General features: G+C 37.6%; 1 protein-coding gene across 8 annotated transcripts in view; it reads right to left on the reverse strand.

Annotated features, from left to right (window-relative positions):
* Window positions 1-24,383, reverse strand: part of GHR (growth hormone receptor) — a 118,764-nt gene that overhangs the window by 6,862 nt on the left and 87,519 nt on the right. For all 8 annotated transcript variants that reach the window (XR_009208610.1, XM_040089778.2, XM_040089781.2 and 5 more), the window contains 4 exons: window positions 7,828-7,957; window positions 6,601-6,761; window positions 5,403-5,581; window positions 1,175-1,346 (listed from right to left, as the gene is read on the reverse strand). Coding sequence is in view for 7 of the 8 variants with exons in the window: in XM_040089778.2 (XP_039945712.1) it covers window positions 1,175-1,346; window positions 5,403-5,581; window positions 6,601-6,761; window positions 7,828-7,957 (642 nt within the window). In the remaining variant the exon portion in view is untranslated. The remainder of the gene's footprint in view (window positions 1-1,174; window positions 1,347-5,402; window positions 5,582-6,600; window positions 6,762-7,827; window positions 7,958-24,383) is intronic.

A 24,383-nucleotide genomic window follows, 5' to 3' on the forward strand; every position in this document is an offset into this window, starting at 1 on the left:
AAAAAACATTCCACTTCCCTTTTAAAGGTTGAACATTATCAACTGAACCAGCTGAAAAAAAGCCCCTTTTATTTACCTTGCAGGTGGCTATGAAGAATTTAGAAATTAATTCAGAAATGCAATTTAGTAGAAATTAAGAACAATGCTGATAAATGAAATGTTTTATCTCTTAAATACTAGCAACTCCATTATTCTTAATATGACATTGTAAATTACAAATAGAGAATTTTTTTCCTAGCTTTCATCTTAGATTTTTCTAATTTTTTCATAATTTTAAATTTCCTACAAACATTTCACTTTTATTTTTTTGGGCTAAGGAACACTGGACAGAAAGCTTTAGAACTCTATTTATGATCACAAATGATCTTTCAGAGAAAAAACAAAATAAAATATTCAGGTACAAGTTTGAGGCCTGTGTTCCCAGCTCAGATTTTGACCAGACATGCTTTCAGGCATCAATAAAGTCATGTATGGTTATGTTTGTGTTAAACAGGTCTCTATTTTAGTAACTCATTGTCATGTCAGCGAGACCAGCGAGTCTGGCTCCTTCAACAAGTTAGAACATTGCATTAGAAGACATTAAATTATGATTACATTAAATATATCTAAAGTATAATTCTGAGTTCCTGAAAGTGATGTACAAAAGAAACAAAAATAAATTCTCAATCAAATCAGCTCACCACTGCTGTTTGAGGTGTGTAGATTTGGATCACCTGAAAAATCTGAGTAGCAGTGGCTGAAGAAAACCATCTGTAGATTTTCTTAGATTTTCTTAGTATTTTAATTTCATTCATATGAAAACTTTGACCATTAATGTGGATGGGGTTCATAAAAAAATGCCACATGTACAGAACATTAACTCTTCCTATAAATTAGAAATGAGAACTAGCCAACAGTATTACAAGAAATTACAATTCTTCTCTTTCCAACTGAAGTGCTTATTTTAGACGATGAAGTAGGAGATTTAATTCTGGTTTAGACTTTTTGAGATGCACAACAGCAGTTATTTCTGATTCTTAAAGTTATTTCTATTTTTGCTCTCTGGTGATCTGTGAAAGAGTCTTTGCTGAGTTTACTTCTGAACTTGTATATGGGACTTGAACATTCTCAATCTCCCCAAATGATTCTCATGTAGTAGGCTGGATTACCTATGTATTCAACCATATAACATTACCTTCTGTACAATGATCGCATCCAATGCCTATTTGAGAAAATGATACATAGAGGATTTCACTGAACTCCCCAAATTTTTCAGAAGTTCGTTGTCTTGATCGGATTCGTATCTCATAATCTCTTGCTGTCTTCAGAGAGTACAGTGGAACCATTGTTGAGAGTCTGGGTTTCAGCTGTAAAGACAGAAAGACTGTGATTTATTTGTTTGAGTTGTACTGGAAATTTTACGCTGCTGCTTGATTTCAGAAATAAAAATTTGAAGGCATTTTTGCTCTTGGGAATTTTAAGAATACCACAAGAAGAGTTCAGAGAAAATTCACACTGTTTACTGTTGACTTAGTAGTCATCAGGCATGTCTGTGCTTCAGGGGACCAAAAGCAGAGAATCCAAGCTTTGTAAATACAGCCAGTGAAGAAAGGCAGCTTCCCCCAGTTATATGCCATAAGTAGGTGGTGTGAACATCCATCACTGATCTTTCAAGTTATAAATCCTTTTTACTGTTATAACACAACATTACTGATTGCAGAATGTCAAAAATGCTATTAAAATATCACGGGAGTTATAAAATTACTGCAATTTGCACTACTCATTTAATGGTTATAACCGAACATATTGCATGTTACAAATGTTTTTATTTGGAGAATAATGTATAGGTCCCAAAATCTTCAGCTATATACAAAATGTGACAATGGAGATTGTGTGAGAGTCAACATCAAAATGTTGGTCTTTGAAACTTCTGTATTAGCTGAGACATACTTAGATACTGCTGAATATCAAACTGTTTAGAAAATCACATTGGAGGTCTTAATAGGTGAAATTTCTGACTTTTTCTATTATGCCTCTAAGAATATGCATTTTAATTCCAATAGCCCTACAAACGTATACAAAAAGAAGGAAAATGCGCTCAAAATAGAAATCCATGTGGCAGATATTATATTCTACTTTTACTTCAGAATCAGGGATGATACCAGAAAAAAATCCATCATGGCTAGGACTTAAAATACTGGAAAAGAGCAGCCTTTAGGAATTTGAAGGAAGCTTCAACAATACAGTCCTATAATCTCTATAGCTACACAACCTAAATTTGAGACACTATTTGTTGGTCGGTATGATCTCTGGAGTTGTCTGATCCCCGCTGACTCCAAACTCCAGTGTTCTTACAGCCAACCTGTCAGATTTTGGAGGAGGCAGACTGCTTTTCTCTGCTAGTAGTAGTTGAGCATAAGATTGTGGAGAACCATTGCTGTACATCAACAATGTTTTTAACATGTGAAGAACATCCATTTGGAAAGCATTTGGAAGGATATTCAATATATACCTATCTTGTGCTATTAAGCCACAAAGAAATAGTTCACTGAAGTTTTACAAATAGGTTTACATGCATCCCAAATAATGTGACTTGGAAAAAGCCAAGACTAAATCAGAGCCTGGATGGAACAGGATGCATGGTGTGGGGAAAGTGCTGTCTCTCTCTCTCTCTCTCTCTCTCTCGGAGCCCTGGCTCCGTTTTTGCCTCGGCTAGCTTGAGAGACAAACCACAGCTGAAAGGATTTTTTCCTCAGGGCCTTAAAGATTCCAGAGAGGCGGTGAACCTTTTCCATTAGAGAGAGCAGGCCCCGTCGATGGCAAAAAGAGAGTCTGCCCTTGATCTGGGGGGAAATCATGGCTTTATTCAGTCTTTCTCCTGTGGTCCTGCCCCGGCAGGGTCCAGAGCCCAGTCCAATCCCCGTCCCAAGAGCCAAGAGAGATTTTTCCACATGGTCCCCTGGCTTTTATCCAGGGGGAAGGGGCTAGAGGCACGGACAAGCCACTACCCGATCAGGGATAAGTTGGGAATGGAACAGAGTTGGATTGCATTCCAGTGTGGGAGGATGGGTGGGGAAAAGAAGCAGGGACAAACCACGTGATACATTTTACATGGGAACAGGGGGTACAGAAGAAACCATTACAAAACCCAATATAAAATGAAATACAATATAAACCCAAATAATGCACAATAACAGGAAAGTTCAGCATGAAGTGAATAGATGAACAGCATTTGTCATGGATTAAATCAAGTAAAACCCATATGAGAGAAACATCATAAAAGGTAACCAATAATTTGTCTCTGTCTCATGAAAACCCTTTATGTCAGGGTGGATTTAACTTGGTTTAGATCATTTCTCAGAAAATAATTTTGGTCCTCTTATAACTTACTGTTTTAACAGTTTACTAATTAATGTTTAATATTCTTTAAATTTAGAAGTTAATTATTTTTTATTAGTAAATGTATTGAAAAATAATAAAGGCTATGCATGAAAAAGCAATCAATAATCCCAAAGCATGTAGAAAAATTACAAACAAATTTCAGTAAGGGGGGGACTTAGTACAATAATAAATACTAAATTAATTTTTTTGTTAGTTATATGTACAAAGCATTATGGTATATTTCAGCAGTCAAGGATTATCGTTTGTGTAAAAAATAATTCATAACCAGACATATATAACTTGACAGTGTATAATCAGACATTTCTGTCTTAATGTGCTTCAACACTCATTACAGAAAGCATTTGTAGCAAGGAATTGAAAGAGTGAAATTGTATCATTGCTCTAATGCTGCTATTCAGAAATTTGTTCTTGTCCTAGGCCAGACAGGATTTTGTTCAGAAGTTTGTCTTTTGTGCTCTCATAGTGTCACACTGAATTATGCCCTCATTATGCTCCTAAAATGGATGGCTTACAAAACCATACAATATACACATCTTAAGCCCAACATAATCTTTAAGACTTTGTCTCTTGAGGCAAGTATTGCAGTCAGAAATTCCTTGTCTGTTCTGAAAAAACACTGATATTCAAATCTTTGCTCTCCTGAGAAGAACTATTCCCAAGGTCTTCTGGGATTATTGATGGTACTGGAGCAAGAACAAAGCTTTATTTAGGTATTTATACAACTGATATTGAAACTCTCATTAAAAAGACCAAGAAAATGTGCATTTTTGGATATATACCTGTATTCTTGCTTTTGAAAATCTGCAGATTTTCAGCTTCTTAAAGATTATTGATTTACTGCCTAAACTTAACACATTTCATAGGCTTTAAAATAGAGGCTAATATGCTAAGTATAGCTTAAACCAGTATAGATAGAAAGACAGAGAACTATTAGGGAAAAAACAAACAAACAAACATTACAGACATTATAGGCCTGTTTGGCTGTATTCTTATTAATAAGGACTAGGCTAAAGAGAAAATGCTAACACTGAGAATGACCAGAAGTGAGGAGGGGGACCAGGGTGTTTCAGAGGTGAAGGCAAGCAAAGCAGTCTGATTACATTTCAATTGGTAAATTTGACTTTTTAAAAATTGTTTCAATTTTCCTTTCATAGTTAAAGACAAATTTTTAACAGCATTATCTGGGTTTGGGGTTTTTTTTTCCTGACAGTTAATTCAGTTCATATTAATAAGAAAGCAAAGGAAGGATTCCACTGTGACATGATGTTCTCACTGCATTGAAGAAGAGCTCTGCATATGCAAATATGCCATGGCACACTGGTATTTATCCTATACATTCAGGTAAGATGGGTACAATATCTTCCCTGGAATAGAAAAACTAGCTACATGATATGTTATGTGATTTTCAAAAGGAAAACTTAAAAGACTTGTAATAAATTATTATATATTTTCATATACTATTCAAAAATTTCCCCTTGATGTCTGGTGTGAAATCTGTAAGTCTTATCTATGTTGCATTATTTTTATTAGCTTATTGTATCAAATTTTAATTTGCACCTGAGAGTCTTCCTGCCTGCCTGCCTTCCCGCCTTCCTTCCTGCCTTCTTAAAACTTTACAGGTACTCTGAAGAATCTGGTTTGACTTGGAGATATTTACCAAACACATTTCCTGTTCTGATTACTGAAACACCATACACTTTTTAAATAGTTGAAGTTTAAGAAAACAATAGATAAATATTTTATCCTTGAAAAAACTTGCATGGACCTGACTCCTCTTATACTTACTAATCTAACACAGGTGGTTCTGGATTTTTCATTATCCTCCTGTCAACTATCTTAATAGATAAAGTTACAGTGTTTGCTAGAAAATGTTAGAAAAAATATAGGCATATTGTTTAAGAATTAAGGTATCATCTAATTAGCAATCACAAACATGTTTTTCATAGTGGTACAAAAGTGTTAGGGCTAAAACAAGCCTGTACTGCACTATAACTAATGTATAATAAATATTTGTTTCATACCTCCTTCCATTTTGTCTCATTAACTTCTTTGTACTGCAATTCATACTCCAGAGTAATCCATCCCTTCCGAACATCTGCTGTTGGTGGTGGATCCCATCTTACCTGGATATCCCCATGGATGCCAGTCTGACTAGTATTTAGCAGAGTCCAGTTAAGGTGGACAGGGGGATCAGGTAGTACTGTTTAAAGAGAGTATTTGGAATAAACCAGCCAGTTTTCAATGTGAAATGTCCATTCTTACTACACACTGGTAAATTATTTCAGGACTTTAAAAGTATATTAACCATGTATTTTCTGATTAAAATCTCATATACTGCAATGACAAAGTCATTGCAAGATTGGTAACAAGAAGGCACCCTGCCCAATTGGCAATAGACATGTTTGGCACAAATCTCACCCAAGAAACTAAAAGAAGATTAAGAATGTATTCCCTATTGAAGCGTATTTCTGAATAGCAGATTATAAAACACTAGATATAAACAATTATGCATCAAAATTTATATCTAGGATTCTGACTAAAAGTAAAAACAATAATTGTAGTAACACAGAAAGACAAATATTTAGTAGCTAATATAGAAGTACACTGAAGAATTTTGGTTTTCAAAAAACTAATCTAAATTTGCTCAGTTGAATAAAACAGAGCATTGTGTATTCTGATAATTTGTAGGAATAAATTATCTGGATATGCAGTTAATGGTGGTACAGTAGCACTCTGAACAAGCAGTATCATCTATAAAATCCCAGGCAGTCACAGTTCATATTGCTATAAATATAAATCCTAGCCTAGAAATAATAGACATCCTGATCCTTTAGATTACAGTTGATTCAGGAACAAAATAGTGTTTGGTTTCCAGAGCTTTGCAGAATCAAGGTTTAAATGCCAACTTTGCTGTACAAGGAGATGTAGCATCTGTTAGAAAGGACTCAAAGTGACAGCAAAGACAAGCTCATTTGAGTATGCACACATTTGAGAGACCACTGGTATACAGAAAAAAAATCACATACTTGCTTTTATCCTTTAAGTTTTCTTCCAATCTAGGCAGTATTTTCTGGTGTGGATTACATGACGGTGTTACAAAATCAAATCCCTTCCTATATATCATATATTTTAGATACTAACTTTTCTGAGAGGCAATATTTAAATGCAGTCTAAGTAATGCAAAAGCTTAGAGAGGTAAGATACATAATGGGAGCATACCTATTTCATCAACACTGAAACATTTTTTATCATATACTTCATTTTTACTGGCAAGCTGAACACAATATGGTGTCCACACAGAGGTGTAGGATGCGTTGAAGTAACAGCTATTTTGTCCTGAAGTGATATAATCAGGGCATTCTTTCCAGTCTTCCTCATTACTAGAATGACAACAAAAATGCAATATTCATGAGAGTGAGATTTGCAGACCTTACAAAGTACAAATTACAGATGTTACAGGACACAGTGCTGATAAGCTGTAAAACTTACGAAAGGGATAAAAACATGTCAATGTTAATAGTGATTTACAATGAAACCACCATCAAAGAAACCTGCATAACCGAGTTGAGATACACATGTACTCTTAGTGGCCTAGAAAACAGTTGAATTTAAAGGTGCCTTCTAACCCAAACCATTTTACGGTTCTGTATTCTATGATTCTATGATTTCTGAGATGTCTCAGATTAACTAAGAAAGCCGCCCTTGCCATTAGGTTCAGTCTGCTATGCAAATATATCATCACCATCATCAAAAAGCATCTGTAGATCAAAAAGATCAAAACCCTGTTCATTAGAGGGAACAGAAATTCACATCCTCCTGTTCCAGTGAGCAAAAGGCCTATTTCCTTAATAGTCATTACTGGTAATGTCTATGTCCTTTTTCAGGGTAATCATTGTAGCAACCTGAAAATTGAAAAAGCTTAAAGTGGAGCTGAATCATAATTGAACAGGACTCAATAAAGCATTATCCCAGTATCAGAGAAGCCTTTCCCCTGGACCTGTACATTCAGACTTTATCACAGCCATTGATCAATGGGGACTTCACAAAACTTTAATAAAAATTTGAAAGGGGCTGTATCCACCCTCCACATCTGTGAACACACATAAGGAATCTCAGTGTTTCAGGTTAGATGGATAAAGAATAAACTGAAGTTGCCTACTAAAAAATCTTTACCCAAGCCATACAGTGTTCAGTTTTGGATCTTGACACCTGGATCTAAATTTAGTAAGAATGTGTCCTTAATTGTCTGTCAGATAATGCTTGTTGCTGCGAACTGTTTAATAATTACCAATAAATTCTAACACTGGGGAAAAAAAGTACTTAAAACATGGTTTTATATCCTTAAAAACAGTATGGCTCATATCACAGTAAAAAATTAACAGTAACAACCTAAGGAGCATGGCAAAATAAATTACTTTTCTCTTTTCCTGTTTCAGCTTTTATTACCTCTTCTTGTACAATAGCTGTAGTATTCTTGGAACAGTGAGGTTATAAAAATTTCCAGCAGTCCAAAAACATGAAAATGTCTCCATTTCAGGTGATCTGCATTTGCTGATTTGTGGCCACTGCAAAACGTCTGTCAGGAAAAAAAGCAGGGGACAGAAGGGAACACATTAAACAAATCCAAATTCCAGACTAACCTGCTGTTAAAATGAAACTCAGCACCTTTAATGAATAATTAAATTTTCTTTCACTCGCTTATGTATGATAAGGCATGATTTAAATTCTTACGTGATACATGTAGATGACTATAGAAGCCAGATTTGAAAGATGCATCAAGCTCTCTTGTACCATGTAGAAGTGATAGTATCACAGCCTGATACTCTGTGTAGGGATTTGCCAGCCCTACAGCTGTAACTGAATGCAACAGAAAAGTCTGTTTCAAATAGAAGGAGCCTAAAACAATCATCCAGTCCAAATGCCTGACCACTTTAGGGCTAACCAAAGGTTAAAGCCTGTTATTAAGGGCACTGTCCAAATACCTCTTAAACGCTGGCAGACTTGGGGTATTGACCTCTCTGGGACGCCTGTTTGACCACTTAAAGAAACTTGTCCTAATGCCCAGTCCAAACCCTCCCAAGTGTAGTGTTGAACCATTCCTACATGTCCTGTCTCTAGCCCTCTTTTCAGCTTTGTTTCCTACCTCAAGATGCAATCAAGGACCTTCAAATCTTCTTAAACTACAGGGCCCAGCACAGCACACAGGAAGGTCACACCAAGTCTGAGCACAGTGAGCTCATTGCCTTTGGACCAGCTGGCTCTCCCCAGTTCGGTTGGTTCAGGACAGATACGTCTGAATTCGTGCTTCTCTTGCTTTAAAGAAGGTCTGGTACTACAGAGCTTCTATCGGACTCACCACAGCTTAACACATACCCATACCTCAGGCATTCCACAATGCCTGCTCAGGTTTGTGTGCACAATGCTACGTGGATATAACCTTGTTTTGAGAGAGATAAGGGGGCTCCTAAGCATGGTCATATTATGCCACATGCCACTTCTATAATTTCTATTCTTTCTGAAAACCAAAACAATGAAACGTCATAAAATGACTGCTACAATAAGTCATCCACAACAACCCTTGTGGGAAATATAAAAGCAAAAGCTGCAGGTATGACTCACTGCTTCCAAAGTAAAGCTTTAACTTTTTCCTGATTTTGATGGTTCTAATTGCCAGTGTTCCCTATTTGGCCTGGAAAGCTTTCAGAGGAAGGTCAAATGCACATGGAAGTATCTGCCTGTCTTCACAGACTATTAAGAACATTTCTCCAAAATGCATTTAAGATGTAGATGTTAGTCAGGTATTTATGAGTAGTGAAATGATCCCTGAAAAAGGAATAACATGATGCTACTGGACCATGCATGCAAAGTTCTTTGCAAATATTTTGGCAGTATCACAGATGTGAATATCAGAATTTCAGACAAGAAGGAAGAAATGTGCTAACGTCAGGGTGGTGAAACCCTGAAACCGATTGCGCAGAGAGGTGGGTGCCCCACCCAGGAAACATCCAAGACTAGGTTGGACAGGGCCCTGAGCATCCTGGTCTAGTCAAAGACAACCTGGGTGGTTGCAAGAGGGTTGGCCTAGAGGATTTTTACTGGTGCCTTCCATCACAAACTATTCTGTGACTGAAAGTATTAAGATACAGTCATCCACAAGCACTATGCACTTCCTGCTACATAAGAGGATATTGTGGCCTTCATGAATGCTGACTCCTTTATTTATGGCTCAGACAGAAACAGCCACTCCATGCCTAAGCAATTTGTATTTCTTGGGCTCAATGGTTTAAATTGTGTACTTTATATTACACACTGCCAAGCATCCACATCAGGCAGTAACTCATACACGAGTAGTATGAATTTCTGTTTTGCTTATCCCATAAAACTGTCAGATTTTACACTTTGGACAATGAACAAGGCCTGAACATATGTCTGTAAATAGATTTCACAAGCTGGTTAGATTAAACCTCTCTGCCCTCCCCTTCCCTCCCCTACCTCCCCAAAGTATTGAGAATCCATTCTTGACACCCTAAAATAACTGAAGTTTGATTGGAAAGAATTTTAAAAGCTGTTTTTTTCTTCAGCATGTTCTATTTCACTCAGCTTTAAATAAGTTTCAGTTTAAAACTGAAATGAACTGTTGCAAATGGAAAAAATCACGCTGTTATTTTTCCAGAAAATATTTAAACAGATTTTTTTTTACGATCGTGTCTGATTTTTTTGGTATATTATTCTGTGTTTGACAGCTTTGTCAAAACTCCAGAATGCTTCTGGGATTGACCTTGATTTGAGCTTTCACACAGTTTTACATAATTTGTCAAACAATGTTCATGTAGTAGATGTTTTTGTTAGAAACAGCACATGATCATGAAACTGCAAATCATTATAACATAAATCCAAAATAAAACTGGAGAAAAGATTCAAGAACAGTATTATATTTGTAACTTTTTAAAAGTGTGAGTGTTCCAGCTTTTTGCTGAACAAAAGAAATTTTGAATTTTATAATTGAAATTCAAATTATTACATAAAAGCAAACCAAAGAAAAATAACTGTTTAAAAACAGAACAAGAAAAATGAATTAAATATTCTGCCTTTACTTCAAGGACATGAATAAAATTGCCTCAACTGCATAATACCTGTAATCATGAAGACATGTCTCTCCCTTCTTCTATAAATAGATAGTGTGCAAGGAAGTGCATGCTACGGCTTTTCCTGTTTCTATCCTCAGCTCATGCAAATACAGTTATTTTTACTGCAACACATTAAGAATGTGAGAAAGCTATATATTGGAAAACTCTCCTAAATTAGAATATTTCTGTTGATGTATTTACAGCTGAGTTTACAGCTAGAACATACAATATTTAAAGATCATGCAGACCATGTTCTCATCTGTAGGGGTGAATAGAGTCACACTGTCACTTTTTAACATAATGAAATGAACTGAATCGAGTCAAACTCAATTAGATTTTGAGAGGTCCAGCAGAATCTTAGATATAGGCTCTACAATGTGTTAATAATCAGTTCACTGGAATTAACCAGCTTTATGCACACTTTCAGATATACAAACCCTTTTAGGAAAACAGATCATAACACAACCAAGAATGGCATGATTTACAATGGAGAGGATAAGCAATGCAGAATGCAGATTAAGAGTTGATCTCTTACATCCTAATTTCAGAGGAATATATCCCCAGGGCTCTCTTTTCCACTTCACCACTACAGGACTATTAATTCTTTCTCTCACAGATGTTCCTTCAATAGACACAACAATTTTTGAATTGGGAGTATTTTTGTTTGGGATTCAGTATTCCTGATTAATCAGTTTATATGAATACATATCTTTTTATTTTATGACTATTTGAAAGAAATATTATCTTATGATAAACATTTCCAGTTTCTGTGTCAAGTCTCCAGCCTTTGAAACCACAGATTTTGTGACTGACAGAAAAAACTTTAACGTATTGACTTGTGTAAGGCTTGGCATTCCTGGGGTAGAATTCATGAATTCCTTGTTTCCCACACAAGTCAATTATCAGCACTGTGCAGGACCCTGTGTAAGTTCCATCTGAACAAACTGTCCCAGAATGGGATAACTGTAAGCAAAAGCTCAGCTGAATGCATTTAGGCATAAAGGCAGCAGGGTACTGAAAGTAAAGGCTGTCAAACCAAGATTTTAAACAGACTAGAAGAGCAAAACAAAGAAGAGCAAAACAAAGAAGAGCAAAACAAAGCATGGGTGCACACTTGCTCATTTCCTATCTAATCCAGTAAGTTCCAGTCAAACTGTCATTAATAAAACCACTCGCTTTACTCAAGATAGTGGCTTGACCAAATACGTCATTTCAACAGGAAAAAAACATGGGAAAAATTGTCAGAAGGCTAATTCTTTTAGGGTTGAATTTCCTTTTTTCTTTTCTTTTTTCTTCCCCCTTCCCCCTTCCTTAAAAATCACTCTAATAAAATATAACTTTAAAAGAGCTGGAAGTGTAGAAGAGTAAAGAACTGAAATGTGTAACTGGGGTGTAGCAAAACAGTTTATCATCATTTTGGAGAAAGTCCTACTGCCACCAGACCTCTCATACTTCTGCAGGAACAACAGTGGAAGAGTACACAAATTGTACAGAAATGTCCCACTTACTAGTGTGGGACTATGGTAGGTGAAATAATAATGAGCATATGACTGATTGATAAAAATCAAGCTAACTAAACAGAAAATGAGAAAAGGGGCTTCTGCTGAACAAAAGGAGGTGTTTCTGGTGAATTCTAGAAGGTTCATGTGGAATTATCCATTATCAGAACTTCCCGTACCAGTCAAACCTACAGCAAGGTTAAACTCACAGAAGAATTATGTGTCTCAATCAGTAAAAAGTGATGAAACCTTATGCAACAGCACATTGCTTCATATAATCTACTCTCAAAGCACATACAATGTGTCACTGTTAGAGTGCAATGGAGAAGGGTGGAAATGGCACTACAAATAAGGGAATTCATTACATTTAACACTGAAAATGGCTGTGAAGAGCTGGAGTGCTATTTCCTGTAGCTCAAATTTGTACATTGGCAGTAAATGCTCTGTCAATTAGGTCCTGCTCCTGAATCCACCAAGCTCATCAAAGATTGGGCTATTTAATAATTGATTTTTATGCTACCAGCAAATTCTAATTTGTTTAAATTGGGCAGAAAAATGAACCACATTTGGTGTCAGTGGATGATATGTTAAACAGGTACAATCTAGTACTAATAAATTGTCAGACATCCTATACAGAGAGTGGGAGATGCAGTACAGGGAGACAACAACCAGGTCACTTCTTCATCAGGCTGCTTGCTAACCTGACCTAGTTTTTGCCCTAAATAAAACCTGCCCATAAAGGACCAACAAGTTCTAGAACAATATTTTTTGGGAAAAAAAAAAAAAAATCATATCAGTAATAAGTCAGATCCTTTTGTACAAAATATTTGACAGAAACAAAGAAAAGCTTAATAACTCTCATATGCTGTATCACAGTGAAAACAGAATGGAAATGCTGTGTGAGAGAATATTATGCCCATGGAGTAAGTCTAAATATTTTAATAGTTCATGATAAATTCAGGTGTTTTATTTAGAAGCATGAAAATGGGATGCTTACCTCTGCACTGAAGATTAATTTGGTGACTGCTACCTCAAAATACATTATGTAGGCATCCCTGCAAAACAGGTAACTATTCTGTCTGTTCTTTCAGGGGAAAAAAAAAAAAAAAAAAAAAAAAAAAAAAAAAAAATTTCTTCCATCTTTAGTCAAGTGAGAGTGATAAAGTTAAAAGCATAAAAGCCTGTAGAAGTTGAGCTCATTCCATAGCATAGAAGTCCAAGAGCTATGCTGATTTCCCACACTTTCCATGCTATTAAGCATCCACAGAACAGAAATCAGCAAGGATAACGTATATGATCCATCAGGGTAGTACACACTAAGTAAATGAAGTTCAGGACTGAGTGAAAAAACAATCATGCAGCATAATCGCTACCACTGCCCATGAGACAGTACAGGGAGGAGAGAGGATGTGCACATGTGCTGTGTTCCATGGTACTTGGTATGTGCTTTTCAAACCATGCCCTCCCATGTGAGTGGTGGAATTAAGTGATTTCTGTTGCAGGTAAGCCCTGTCTACTGGCCTGCATTCATACACAACAAATAAAGACAAGCAAAACCAAAGGTCATGGTATTTGTAAATGCAAGGCAGTTAATGTAACAAATCCATTTCCAATTCTCAATTGCTTACATAGTTGTAACTTAAATTGAAATGTCCTTTTCAAGAAACTAAGTACAATAATAATATAGTGTAATATTATAATAATAATTAAATGTAAAATAATAATAACATGTAATGTAATGCTTTTATCTATTACAGGCATTGCTGGAGATGTTCAGTATTGACTAGCATTATATGGCAGGGCATATGAGGAAATACGGACCACAAATGAGGTCCTGTGCACAAACAGAATGTGCAATTAGCAAACAACACAAAAGGTCTTCCATGCCCTTCTCAGTGCATACAAATTTTGCAATACTGATAAAAATTTTCAATATCCTTTCTCCTGCATATGTACTAGCAATTTCTAGTCTGAAGCACAGTTCAGAGTTAACAGCTGTCTAAAACCACAATAAGTGGTTAGCCTTGCTGAGATCTGGCCCCTCCAAAACTATCAGAGATTGGTGCTCAGAACCAGAAAGACAAGCTTTCCAGAAAGAGAAGCTAAAGTTCAACTCAGTATTCCCAATCAAGGCTCCAACACCTTCCCAAACTCTAAGAGGAAAGTATTTGGAGGACATGGGGAGAAAGCCTGTAAGGTGTGAACCCAGGTTTAAGAACTGCAACTTGACAAAACTTAATGAAAAGTCACTCTAGGGCACATCTTAATGCTCCTGCCTAAATTTTGCAACTTATTTCCCTTGCTTTAACATTAGTTCCCTTCCTATACACAAGAAGCGGTGTGGATGGGACTGCACTTTGCACTGCAGTGGCTACTGGCATTGGGTAAGGGTAGCCAGGTCCTGGTCTGACCAGTGGATAAGGGGGGACCAAGCTTTGAGCCCCAGAGCCTAGTGGAGGTGGCCAGGGCACGGCACCCATGGTGGGCTGGGTACTGTGGGGTACACCTTGCAAAACCTGGCAGCAACAAATGTCTGTGCAGTGGTGTTAGGAAAGCAAACAGCACAAATGTCAGCCTTAGAACAATACAGGGAGTGTTCTAACAAAGGAAAAGCTTCAGCACAGCTAACCTGAAGTGGGAGTAGACAGAGCCAAAACAGGATGAAAAAGGAAGACAAAGACACAGGTAACAAAAGAAGAATGAGAAAATGACATGTTTGGAAAGAAAAGGACAAGAGGGCATAAGTGGTTATGACAGTAAAGCAGGGAAGGGCAGCAAAAGAGTTGAGGTAAGGTGGAACAAGCATAATATTGACAAATTGCAAATGAAATGTGTGAGCTCATGTAAGCCTGCAGTCACCGTTACTCAGTTCAAACAGTGAAGACAACTTCTGGGTGGGGCACATGCATACCCTGATAGTGTAGAGCAGAATCAGCATGTACCTGGGATCACCCAGGAGAGATACTAAGGTAACAGACTGGAGGAGAAAGCAGGTGGCTGCAAGGGCAGTGAGGAAAGAGACAAGCAAGCACTGATGCAGCAAACCTGTTTACGGACAACTGCAGAGTAATGACAGCACAACAGAAAGACGGAGGTGTTCCTTGCAAATCTAACAGGTGTCAAACATCAGGTCTAATAAAATCAGTGCTCCACGAGTGTGCCAGGTTTCATTCACAGCCAAGATGCAGCTGTGCATTAGCAGTGATACTATATCCCAAACTCTATGGGTAAGACGACAATGACACTATGTCCCAAGCATCATCAAAACAGTGCTGGTTATGCAGAAATGTGTCCTGATGTTTCTTGTTTATTTCCTGCTCACGTCCTTGTTACATTTGAATGGAGTAACTCACAGAAATATTGGCCCTCAATCTGGCCTTGTTCTTGACATTCAGTCCTTTCAATTCATACCACTTCTGGGAGACCAGAGTCAATCTCTAAATTCTTTCCGCTGTTAAACTTTCAAGACTTCTGCAGATTTTAACGATTGTTCAAAACAATGGCTGCCTGGTATATCTGCAGTATCTCTTTCATACATGACAGAAAAATCCTAACTCGTACTCTACAGAGATTTTCAACAATCTCCATCTGAAGTAGTAAAATTTGGTTTTTATTCAAGTGAAGTAAAAATTCCAGTTCTATCTAGAGAACAACTATCTGAATATCTTTGAAGGGCATTCTGAAAAGGCAGCAACAATTTGTTCTTCAGTCCAGAGGGAAGTTCCCTGTTACAGTCACCATATAGTAATTTAAAAATATGGAAATAAAAACAATGTGGAGGCTGTTACTACGAGGGTCGTTTGTTACCTTCACCTGGAGTAGAACTCCACAGGATTTTACTGAGCCATTCCCTGAGAAGTGCCACTACAAAACCATCCTAGGCAAGCAAGGCCACAGGCACTCAACAGAAGTCCTCAAAGCAGTGCAAGGATTCCTGTGGTAGAGATGATTGAAAACTTTTTGAAGACTGCAAGTCCTAGTGATTCTTCACAATTCTTCATCATGACAACCACTCTATTTCATCTTTAGACAGACTGTGAAGTACACAGGGACTTATATGGTATTTTCACTCTTTGTGCACCTTTAGACCATAACACTTTCTTTTGCATCCCAAAGAAAACTAAATTATTTTAGAATATTCTGTCATGCCAGATTTCTCCTGTGCTTTTTAAAGTGTCTGTTTTATTACTGAATCCAGGATGTTTACTCATTCAGAGCTTTATTATTGGAGTGAATCATGAACTCTGAGTTTCCAACTTCAAAGTGAAATTTAAAAATCAAACCCGAGAAGAATAAAAATATTGTTTTTTCCTGTTTCATCCTCAAACTTAACAAGAACATGAGTCTTTGCAGTTTTGCAGTGCTTCTGAAAGAATGTTCTTTTTAGTAGGTTTCAAAAGGAAAATCACTGTGACAACACTTCTGTCTCCTCTGAAGCAAAGTTCTAGTAGTCCTACTAGGATTGTCCTTTTAATAGTATTTATAAAGTGACAATCTCCACTCCTAATGGTCAGAAATGAAGCCAATATTGTGATAGATCATTTAAAAGTCCTGCTCATTTACAAACAAGTTTTATTTGAAAAAACCCCAACCAACAGATCAGAGTACCAAGGAGTTCTCACAGCCATGAGTTGACATATGTGCTTTGGATCCCAGCTGGATTTCTGCACATGAAAGGAAATGTATGTGACAAAGTTGTAAATCACAAACAGGGAGTATCTGAAGTTCTTCCCAAAATGGGAAAGTTGCTGAGCTAGATGCATCTTGATTTTATCTGAAATTCAGGATGATGTAAATACCAAACAAGAGAAGAGATCATGTCAATGATATCAGACTGATGGAATTAAGTCAACAGTGGAAAAACACCCCCACCCCCAGAAGTATTGGCAATTCAGCACTAGGATGAACATAATACCAGAGAACATACAAACTCATGACTCAGAAGTGAGTTGGGCTAAAGGGAATAACACATATTTTCAGTTTTTATTTCTGTCATCTGGCTGTGAACTTAAAAGATCTTCTGATCATCTCTATGGCACTGGGTGGCCAGAAGTAAGCCTCTGGACTAATCCTTTTATTTCTACAGTGAGGAGATTTAGATGAAACAGTTATATTTAAAATCATAGTGGAGATATTTACAGAGGAAATATTATTTTTATTTGACAGGCTGCCAAAAGTGATTTATTTACATTATGTATTCTCTGCTGAATTTGACTTTCTCTGACACCTGTTTTGTCTTTCTAAGAATCTAGTGCTGTCAGCCTGAGCTTCAGAGCATACACAGAGAAGGCTCACAGACAGAACACTTGAAGTACTTTAGTGTACTTGAAATAAAGGCTACTGAGATATTCTTGAAGTTTGATGGCTGTTAAAGAATGAGCCTTTCCCATTTGGCTTGCTTCCCATCTTCCTCCAATGACATTTCATAAACTAGTTTTTTCAAATGACTACAAGAGGTTTTTAGAGGGAAGACGTGATTTTTTAAAGTTGAAAACACAGACGTTTCCTGACAGGAAAAAACCAAGCCCAAACATTCAAGTTAACTAAAGACCAGCCTAGGTCTCTTGAATTACTGTAGTCTTTAGCAAGCCTAAGACGACTTCATTTCTGATAAAAGCATAGATTTTTAACAATACTGTGGCAAGGAGGAGTTCATTCCCCCGAGTGTCATTCATGCAGAAGGAATACAGTTTTCATGCTTTATTTGGATTAACAAAAGATTAATCAATAAGGGGAGATCTAACGAGCCTTTAAAACAATCAAAGAAATAGAGGTCAATCAGGAAATGGTTTTACATACCATTTATAGTAACACACTTCCTTCTCCTCTAGGAGCTCTCTAATATGCAGTTAAAGTCAGCACGTTATGAACATTTTATACAAAATACATGAAGGGTTTTGCAACTGGCCTCATTCAAGTTATCATTAAACAATTACATATCATCTCCCCAAAATCTCTGCTTTTTGCAGGGGAGAAACAAGCGCAGCAGAGAGGTTTGCTTTGTGAGCCTCAACTGAGTTCAGATGGTTTGAAGGAAGAACAGTTGCTAAATCCAAAATGATTACTCAGAACATCCTGCCATCAACAAGTTGCTTCAATGTGTCAGACACACATTAAAGGCACATTAAAAGCCAGTCAGTCAGGAAGCTCCATTTGCAATCAGTTTTCTGATTCATTGACACTAGATATTACAACGAGGTACACCTTGCCTGCTTTAGAGACCCTGTAACTTTGGAAACCCTGAAGGCAGGTACTGCAGAACTTCTACAGTAACCACGCATCACCTCGCTTCTTGCCCAGCTTTCCTTGCTCTCCTGAGTTTTCTCTCAGTATCTCCTCCTGCTTTGTAAATGTCAACAAACACATCATTAAAGCCAGAAGTTGTGATTTTGCTCCAGTGCCTTAGTAAGAGCAAACTGATCTTAAAACAAGTCACGGACCACTTGTGTGCATTTAGTGTGCATCCTGACTAGTCTCAGAACTGTGATGTTCCATCTACACTCCTGCACAAGTAAGAGTTTGCAACTCAGCAAGGTCTAAACAATAGTGTTAAAATCACACCACCTCCTCATCAACAACTGTAAGCTGTAATTATATAAAATAACCAATACTACATTTTTGGCACAGCGAGGAACATGAGATTAAGTGATTAATTCACTCCCTCTACAGGTCAGTGGTCAAACATGATGAGTTCAAGAGGGTTAGACTTGTCTTTAAAACAATAAATACAAAAACTGTGAGGATGAGTCATGTAAGACCCTCCCTAAATGATGATATGAAATTTTACTTCAGGAAATTGTTCTGTGTCAGTGAAAAACTCCTCTCTAGTTAGTGCTGGTATGAATCAACATCAGCAGGTAAGATGGAGTTACACAAGTCTAAAGGATAAAAACAAAAATCCAGTTTAATTTTGGGTGGAAAGTTGTTCTTTAATTTCCTACTACAATTAATTTTGGCAGCTTTGTTTCACATCCCATGTGGTTTACTAGTTTTGCTCAGAATATTTAAATTTTTTCTAAGAAATTGCCCCAGAACATATCTTTAAGGAAGTTTTATGGAGGTTCCCATGTTACTGCTCAGTCACAGCAGGTGACTGCACTAGTCCTGGAAGGCCCAAATACTGTGAACCACAAAGAGGAACACTGTGACTTCTTTTTCAACAGGAAGACACTGACAGCAATATTTTTCAAATTTTTGAGTTGCAGAATTTTAGTAGTCATCAATAAGCATGTGTTTGTTCCTAACAGACCATTTCTGAAGGATCTTTGAATTTTCTTTCGTTTTTGAGATCCAGGTTTTCAGCATCATACTAAAGAGTGGATCTTCCCATGATAAAAACTGTTATCTCCCAATGCCTATGGACAAATATCAACTGTACATTTTTTTTATTGTTCACAGAAGTCCAAGACACTCTCAACAGTATAGAAATTCTTTGTGAGATTTTGCTATTTGTGATTTTTTTTACCAGTGCAATATGTTGTCTTATAGGTCTTCTAAATTTGATATGTTATGGATAGTATTTTTCTTAAGTTTTCAACTTAGGAGATGTCTAAGGGTATATTGATATAGTTTAAGAAAATAGAGACAAAATGATAAGACTAGAATCAGGAAACATCAGTACAAAAAGTAAAAACAAAAACCTGTTTTACAGCAAATAATGTGCAATATTGATATGTGAAGGAAAATGAAAGGAAAACTAACCAGCTTTGGTTAATTTTCAGTAATGTACTTAAAATATGTTGAGCTAAAAGATGAACTGTATGTTGGATCAATTTTCAATGAGAAAGTAGTATCTGAAGAGGGAAAAATTAATGTTTATGACTAACTGATGACTAAGTTATATCCCAAAGTTGACTACATTTCTTGAAAGCAATTCAAATTGGAATCAAAATGTCTTTGTAATTATTCCCATATTTTTGCTGTACAGATAGCTGCTTCTGTTATAGCAACAAGCGTGACCTTGTGAAATGTGACCCTTTACTTAGGAAAAATTCTTGATTATAGAGCAATTCATACTGTCTCAGTTTATTTAAATAATTACTAAATCTTGATGGTCCTGCAGAGCCAGTGCAAGTTTGGAAATTTGAGGTGGATTATGTATTATGGTACGTGTTTCAGTAGAATTTTTCAAGAGACAGTTGCAAAATCCTTACCTTGAGACTTACACTGCTGAATCCCTCATAAAATATTTAAATATTCCTCTACTTTCAGTTACAGCAGATGTTATGCTGAGCTAAAAGCAGCCCACTAAGAGTAGATGAAAAAAGATAGAAGGAAAAAAAAGGAAGAAAAAGCATGCAGAAAGCAAGAAGGCAAGTATTGAACTGTAAATCCTAGGACACCTATACCTGGAAGCTTTTAAAATGCATGTTATAGAAAGAAGCTTAAACAGAAGCTAAAAACGAACCTAAATTTTGTGATTCTTTCTGTTTCAGAGAGCTGTTTGCTTTTTCCTGTCAAGATGCTGGGGCTGCTCATCCCCACACAAAAAGCTTGTTTGACTGCCCGCACAGGCAGAGAGCTGCCCTCCCCAGGAGAGCTCTAGGAGAGGTCACTGCCATCCTGCACCACACAGAGCAGCCAAGCAGGGCGAGGGGACACTGCCAAGCCAGCAGGGAATGGCTAATTGGTGCCAAGCTGATCTTGAAGGTAGGAGTTTCAAAGCCGTTTCCAAGTCTGGACAGTGAGAGGCAGTCTCAAACAAATTTGACTGTGAGGGAGGAGAGCGCTCCCTCCTGCCTTACTTGGTGGAACAAACACCTGCCTGAGTGGTGCTTGAGGGATTGCAGGAGAGAACAGAAGCCACAGCAGGAGATTGACTAAGTAATTAATAATACACAAGCAGATTAGAAGCTATGGTATCAGTAACTTACACCTGCCTGAGAACAAAAAGACAATGCACAAATGTTGCTATTCAACTGAAATAAGTGACACCAATTAGTTTGTATTACAGCCAGAGGTGGATATTTATTCTGGTTTTCCAAAAAGTCAGAAGGTACTGCACAAATTGGCATCTGCCTTAAGAACCAGCCTAGGCTCATTCACAAGCTCCGAGTTAACTGACAAAACCCCCTTAATTTAAACAAATACTGGTTCTTTCAGAATATTTGATCTTTGCTATTCTGAGTAGCTACAAAATTATTTTTCAATGAAAACACATAGATAAAAATATTTCTGTGGAAAGTTGACATTCAAGAAACTCAGCAGAAAGGCACAAGTTACGGGCAAAATGTTAGATCTGAAAAAGCTCAAAACAGAGGAAAAGGATTAGATGGCAAAAGTAAGCACAGAGTGTGTTTAACATGTTGCAACATTTCAGACCTGCTTGCACTTACTGGCGTGTCTAAGAAGTGAACTCATCAATAAAAACCCATAATGTTTGCTCTCTGTCATTGATTTTGAGGCCAGAATGGTCCTGAACAGTCGGACAGGTTTACATCAAACATTACAGTTGAACTTTGCAAACTGTGAAAAACATGGATTTATTTTCTAAAACTCTGCAGTAAAGACTCTACCAAAAGAACACTATTTCCATTAAAAAGCCCTTCCTTGGCAGATGTTCATTACTGTTTAATGCTGGTCACAGCTGGATTAAACTCAGGAAAGCTGAGCTCAGCACTTGAAGGCTGGAAGCTTATTTCCATCTCTACAGACAAATTCTTTTTCAGCCTGCAATCCAGCTGAGTATTGCCAGGCAAGCGTTACAAGTTTTCTCCCATGGCCTTCAAAGCTGAGTTGGAGGTCTCTGAGCAGGGGCTCCCCAGTGACTTTCATCACCTTCCTTTTATACCTGAGCTAAAAGTAATGTTAAAACAGGGAATGCAGTTAGGCTTTGAAAAAAATAATTATGCCTAGAGAAGCTACCTTGATTGCTTCCATCAACTTTTCGCTGCACCACATATAAAGACAGTTCCCAGAGGGAATGTGCAAACTGCAGAGGGGACATTCAAGACTCAACTCAGCATCAAAATCTGCAAAGTTCTGAGTTTACGGCAAACTTCTGGGTTTCTGTCACCTTGTTTATTTCAGTGACCAAGAAAATATCATACTGAATGACATAAGCCATCACATTCGGCTGGTTACCCCAGAAATAAAGCGCAAATAATTTCTGCTATATCAGCTCAAGATATAATATTGGTATAGTATATAGTATAATATGATTAGCTTCTGCATGTAGGCCTAGCACAGACAGAGATAGGCCTAAGACAAGAAAAATATATTTAAGTATACTACTACTACTATTACTAGTAACTGTTTTTATTTCAAAATAGGAAAAAATGTTGGTAACTTAGGAAACGTGAAGATCATTCTTTCTCCAGATGCTCTCAGCTGTTTCTTTTGAAAATGTAAGAAAAAATACAGATCACATCAGAAAGTATCCAGGCAATGACAGAGATCTCTTTAACAAATTAATCCTTCACAAAACAATAGGAAATACCTAACAGCTCAGTTTTAAAAAATAAAAAGAAAACCAAGCAGTTATATCCAATAATGGTCCTCTAAATTTTAATATTAGGCGCATCCTTCTTCCCCGACATGGAAGAGTAATATAGTAAACAAGTGAGGCTGACATGGAGACAGAGGCCTCACTGGTGACACAGAAAATTCCATCTGTATTTTACAATATGTCTCTCTGTTCCTTCTCTCACCAGCCAGCCAAAAGACTTAACTGCTTCCGGACTCAGAGAAAAAGAGAGGTGCAGACATTATCTTCATACACTTTGTCCTGGTGAAAACATGCAGGTGTTAGAGCAGAAAAAAAATGACAACTGTTCTGACAAGAGAGGACAACTGAAACATGACAGATTATATTCCTCACAACAACACCATGTTCCCTCTGCTACACCACATGCAGTCAGGATCAGCTCCACAAAGGATGTCGGAGTACATACTGCTGCTCTTGGGCAATGAAAACACAAAATTTGCAGTGCAGTTAAAATCCACAGCTCAAAAGCCCTTCTTCACACTTACAGGACCAACAATATGTTTTGATACAACCATTTGACACATTTTTGCTATTAGGTCAGACTCCCAGAAACCTCACTTATGTTGACTTTGAGTGGTGTGATAGCTGGGACTTTGCATGCACACATCACACCTCCCTTCCTCCCGCAAGCGCATCCTCCCTGTCCCTCCCGTCTTTCTTTCCTTTTCCTTGATGTTCAATGTGGTTCTCCCTAAGATAGGAACACCAGATGGATATTGCAGGAGGAACAGTCTGAATGATTGCACAATTAATGCATTCCAGAGATGGGGGAGCTGAGATGTTTGCATCTACTTCGGAGCACAACAGCGAGTAAAAGCCTATTAAATGCTGCTGGAGACTGGGATGACTGTGCAAACTAGCCTCCCAAGGCTGCAGGCAGCTTCTGGGTAGATGCATCCTTCTCCCTGCCAGGGATGCCTGCAGGGTCCATCCAGCCCAAAGACAGAACACTCCCTTTTGGATATCTGAGTAAAAGTGAGTAAGATTCAACCAAACATAGAGAAAAAATCCTAAAGCATCTCCACAGCTGTTTTGGTGACTTGTAGTTGTGAAGTCTGCAAGGCCAAAGACTGTAAACCTGCATATTTGTAGCTGAACCTGCTTATATTATAACTCTTACTTCATTGCAATAGATGATAAAGTTGTTATTTAGATACTGCACTAGCCATAAATCATCATGAACATCCTCACAAACCCTGTGACCTACTTCCCATGTTTAGCAAGAACCCTTCCCTCTACAACTCGGCTGCACGCAGTTTGCTCCCTTCGTTGACCATGAAGTATCCCATACTATCAGGGATTTCCTTCAACATCTCAAGACACATATGAGAAACCTAAACAGTAAATCACATCACATCCTAAACCATTGTATTTGCCTTAAGCAGGAGACACAGGATGTTCAGTCAGTACAAGCTGGATAATCTCTCTGTAGGTTTCCTGCTGTTATCAAAGCAAGGGAGCACAGAGAATCTTTCCATGCTGCAATCAGTTGTGCCCGATCTCTAGAAACAAGCCTGGCATCCCTTCTTTAACATCTGTAGCACAGTGATGTCAAAACAGCCCCACCAAACACTTCCCAGGGTGCTATGGATACACGCCACTACTGTTGCCCTAAAGCTTTCCTTGTTCTGTGTGGTATCTACCATTTTCCTTCTCCATGGGCTTCCTGGCATGCTTTCTGGGTGCAGAGACATGGAATCTTACCTTCTGACTTCAAAGGGCTTAATTCACACCCTGAAGAAAGGAGCTGAGGTGCTTTGATCTGCCATATGATGATACTGATCTGCCACCTGGAGATACTGATCTCTCCTCCTTGACTGCAGTTCCTTGCCAGCTCCTCCAGCAGGCACAGCTGGCTGTGCTGCAGGAAGAAGGAGGCTCCAGGGCCAC

This window comes from Hirundo rustica, chromosome Z, assembly GCF_015227805.2.
Source record: "Hirundo rustica isolate bHirRus1 chromosome Z, bHirRus1.pri.v3, whole genome shotgun sequence".
NCBI lineage: Eukaryota > Metazoa > Chordata > Aves > Passeriformes > Hirundinidae > Hirundo > Hirundo rustica.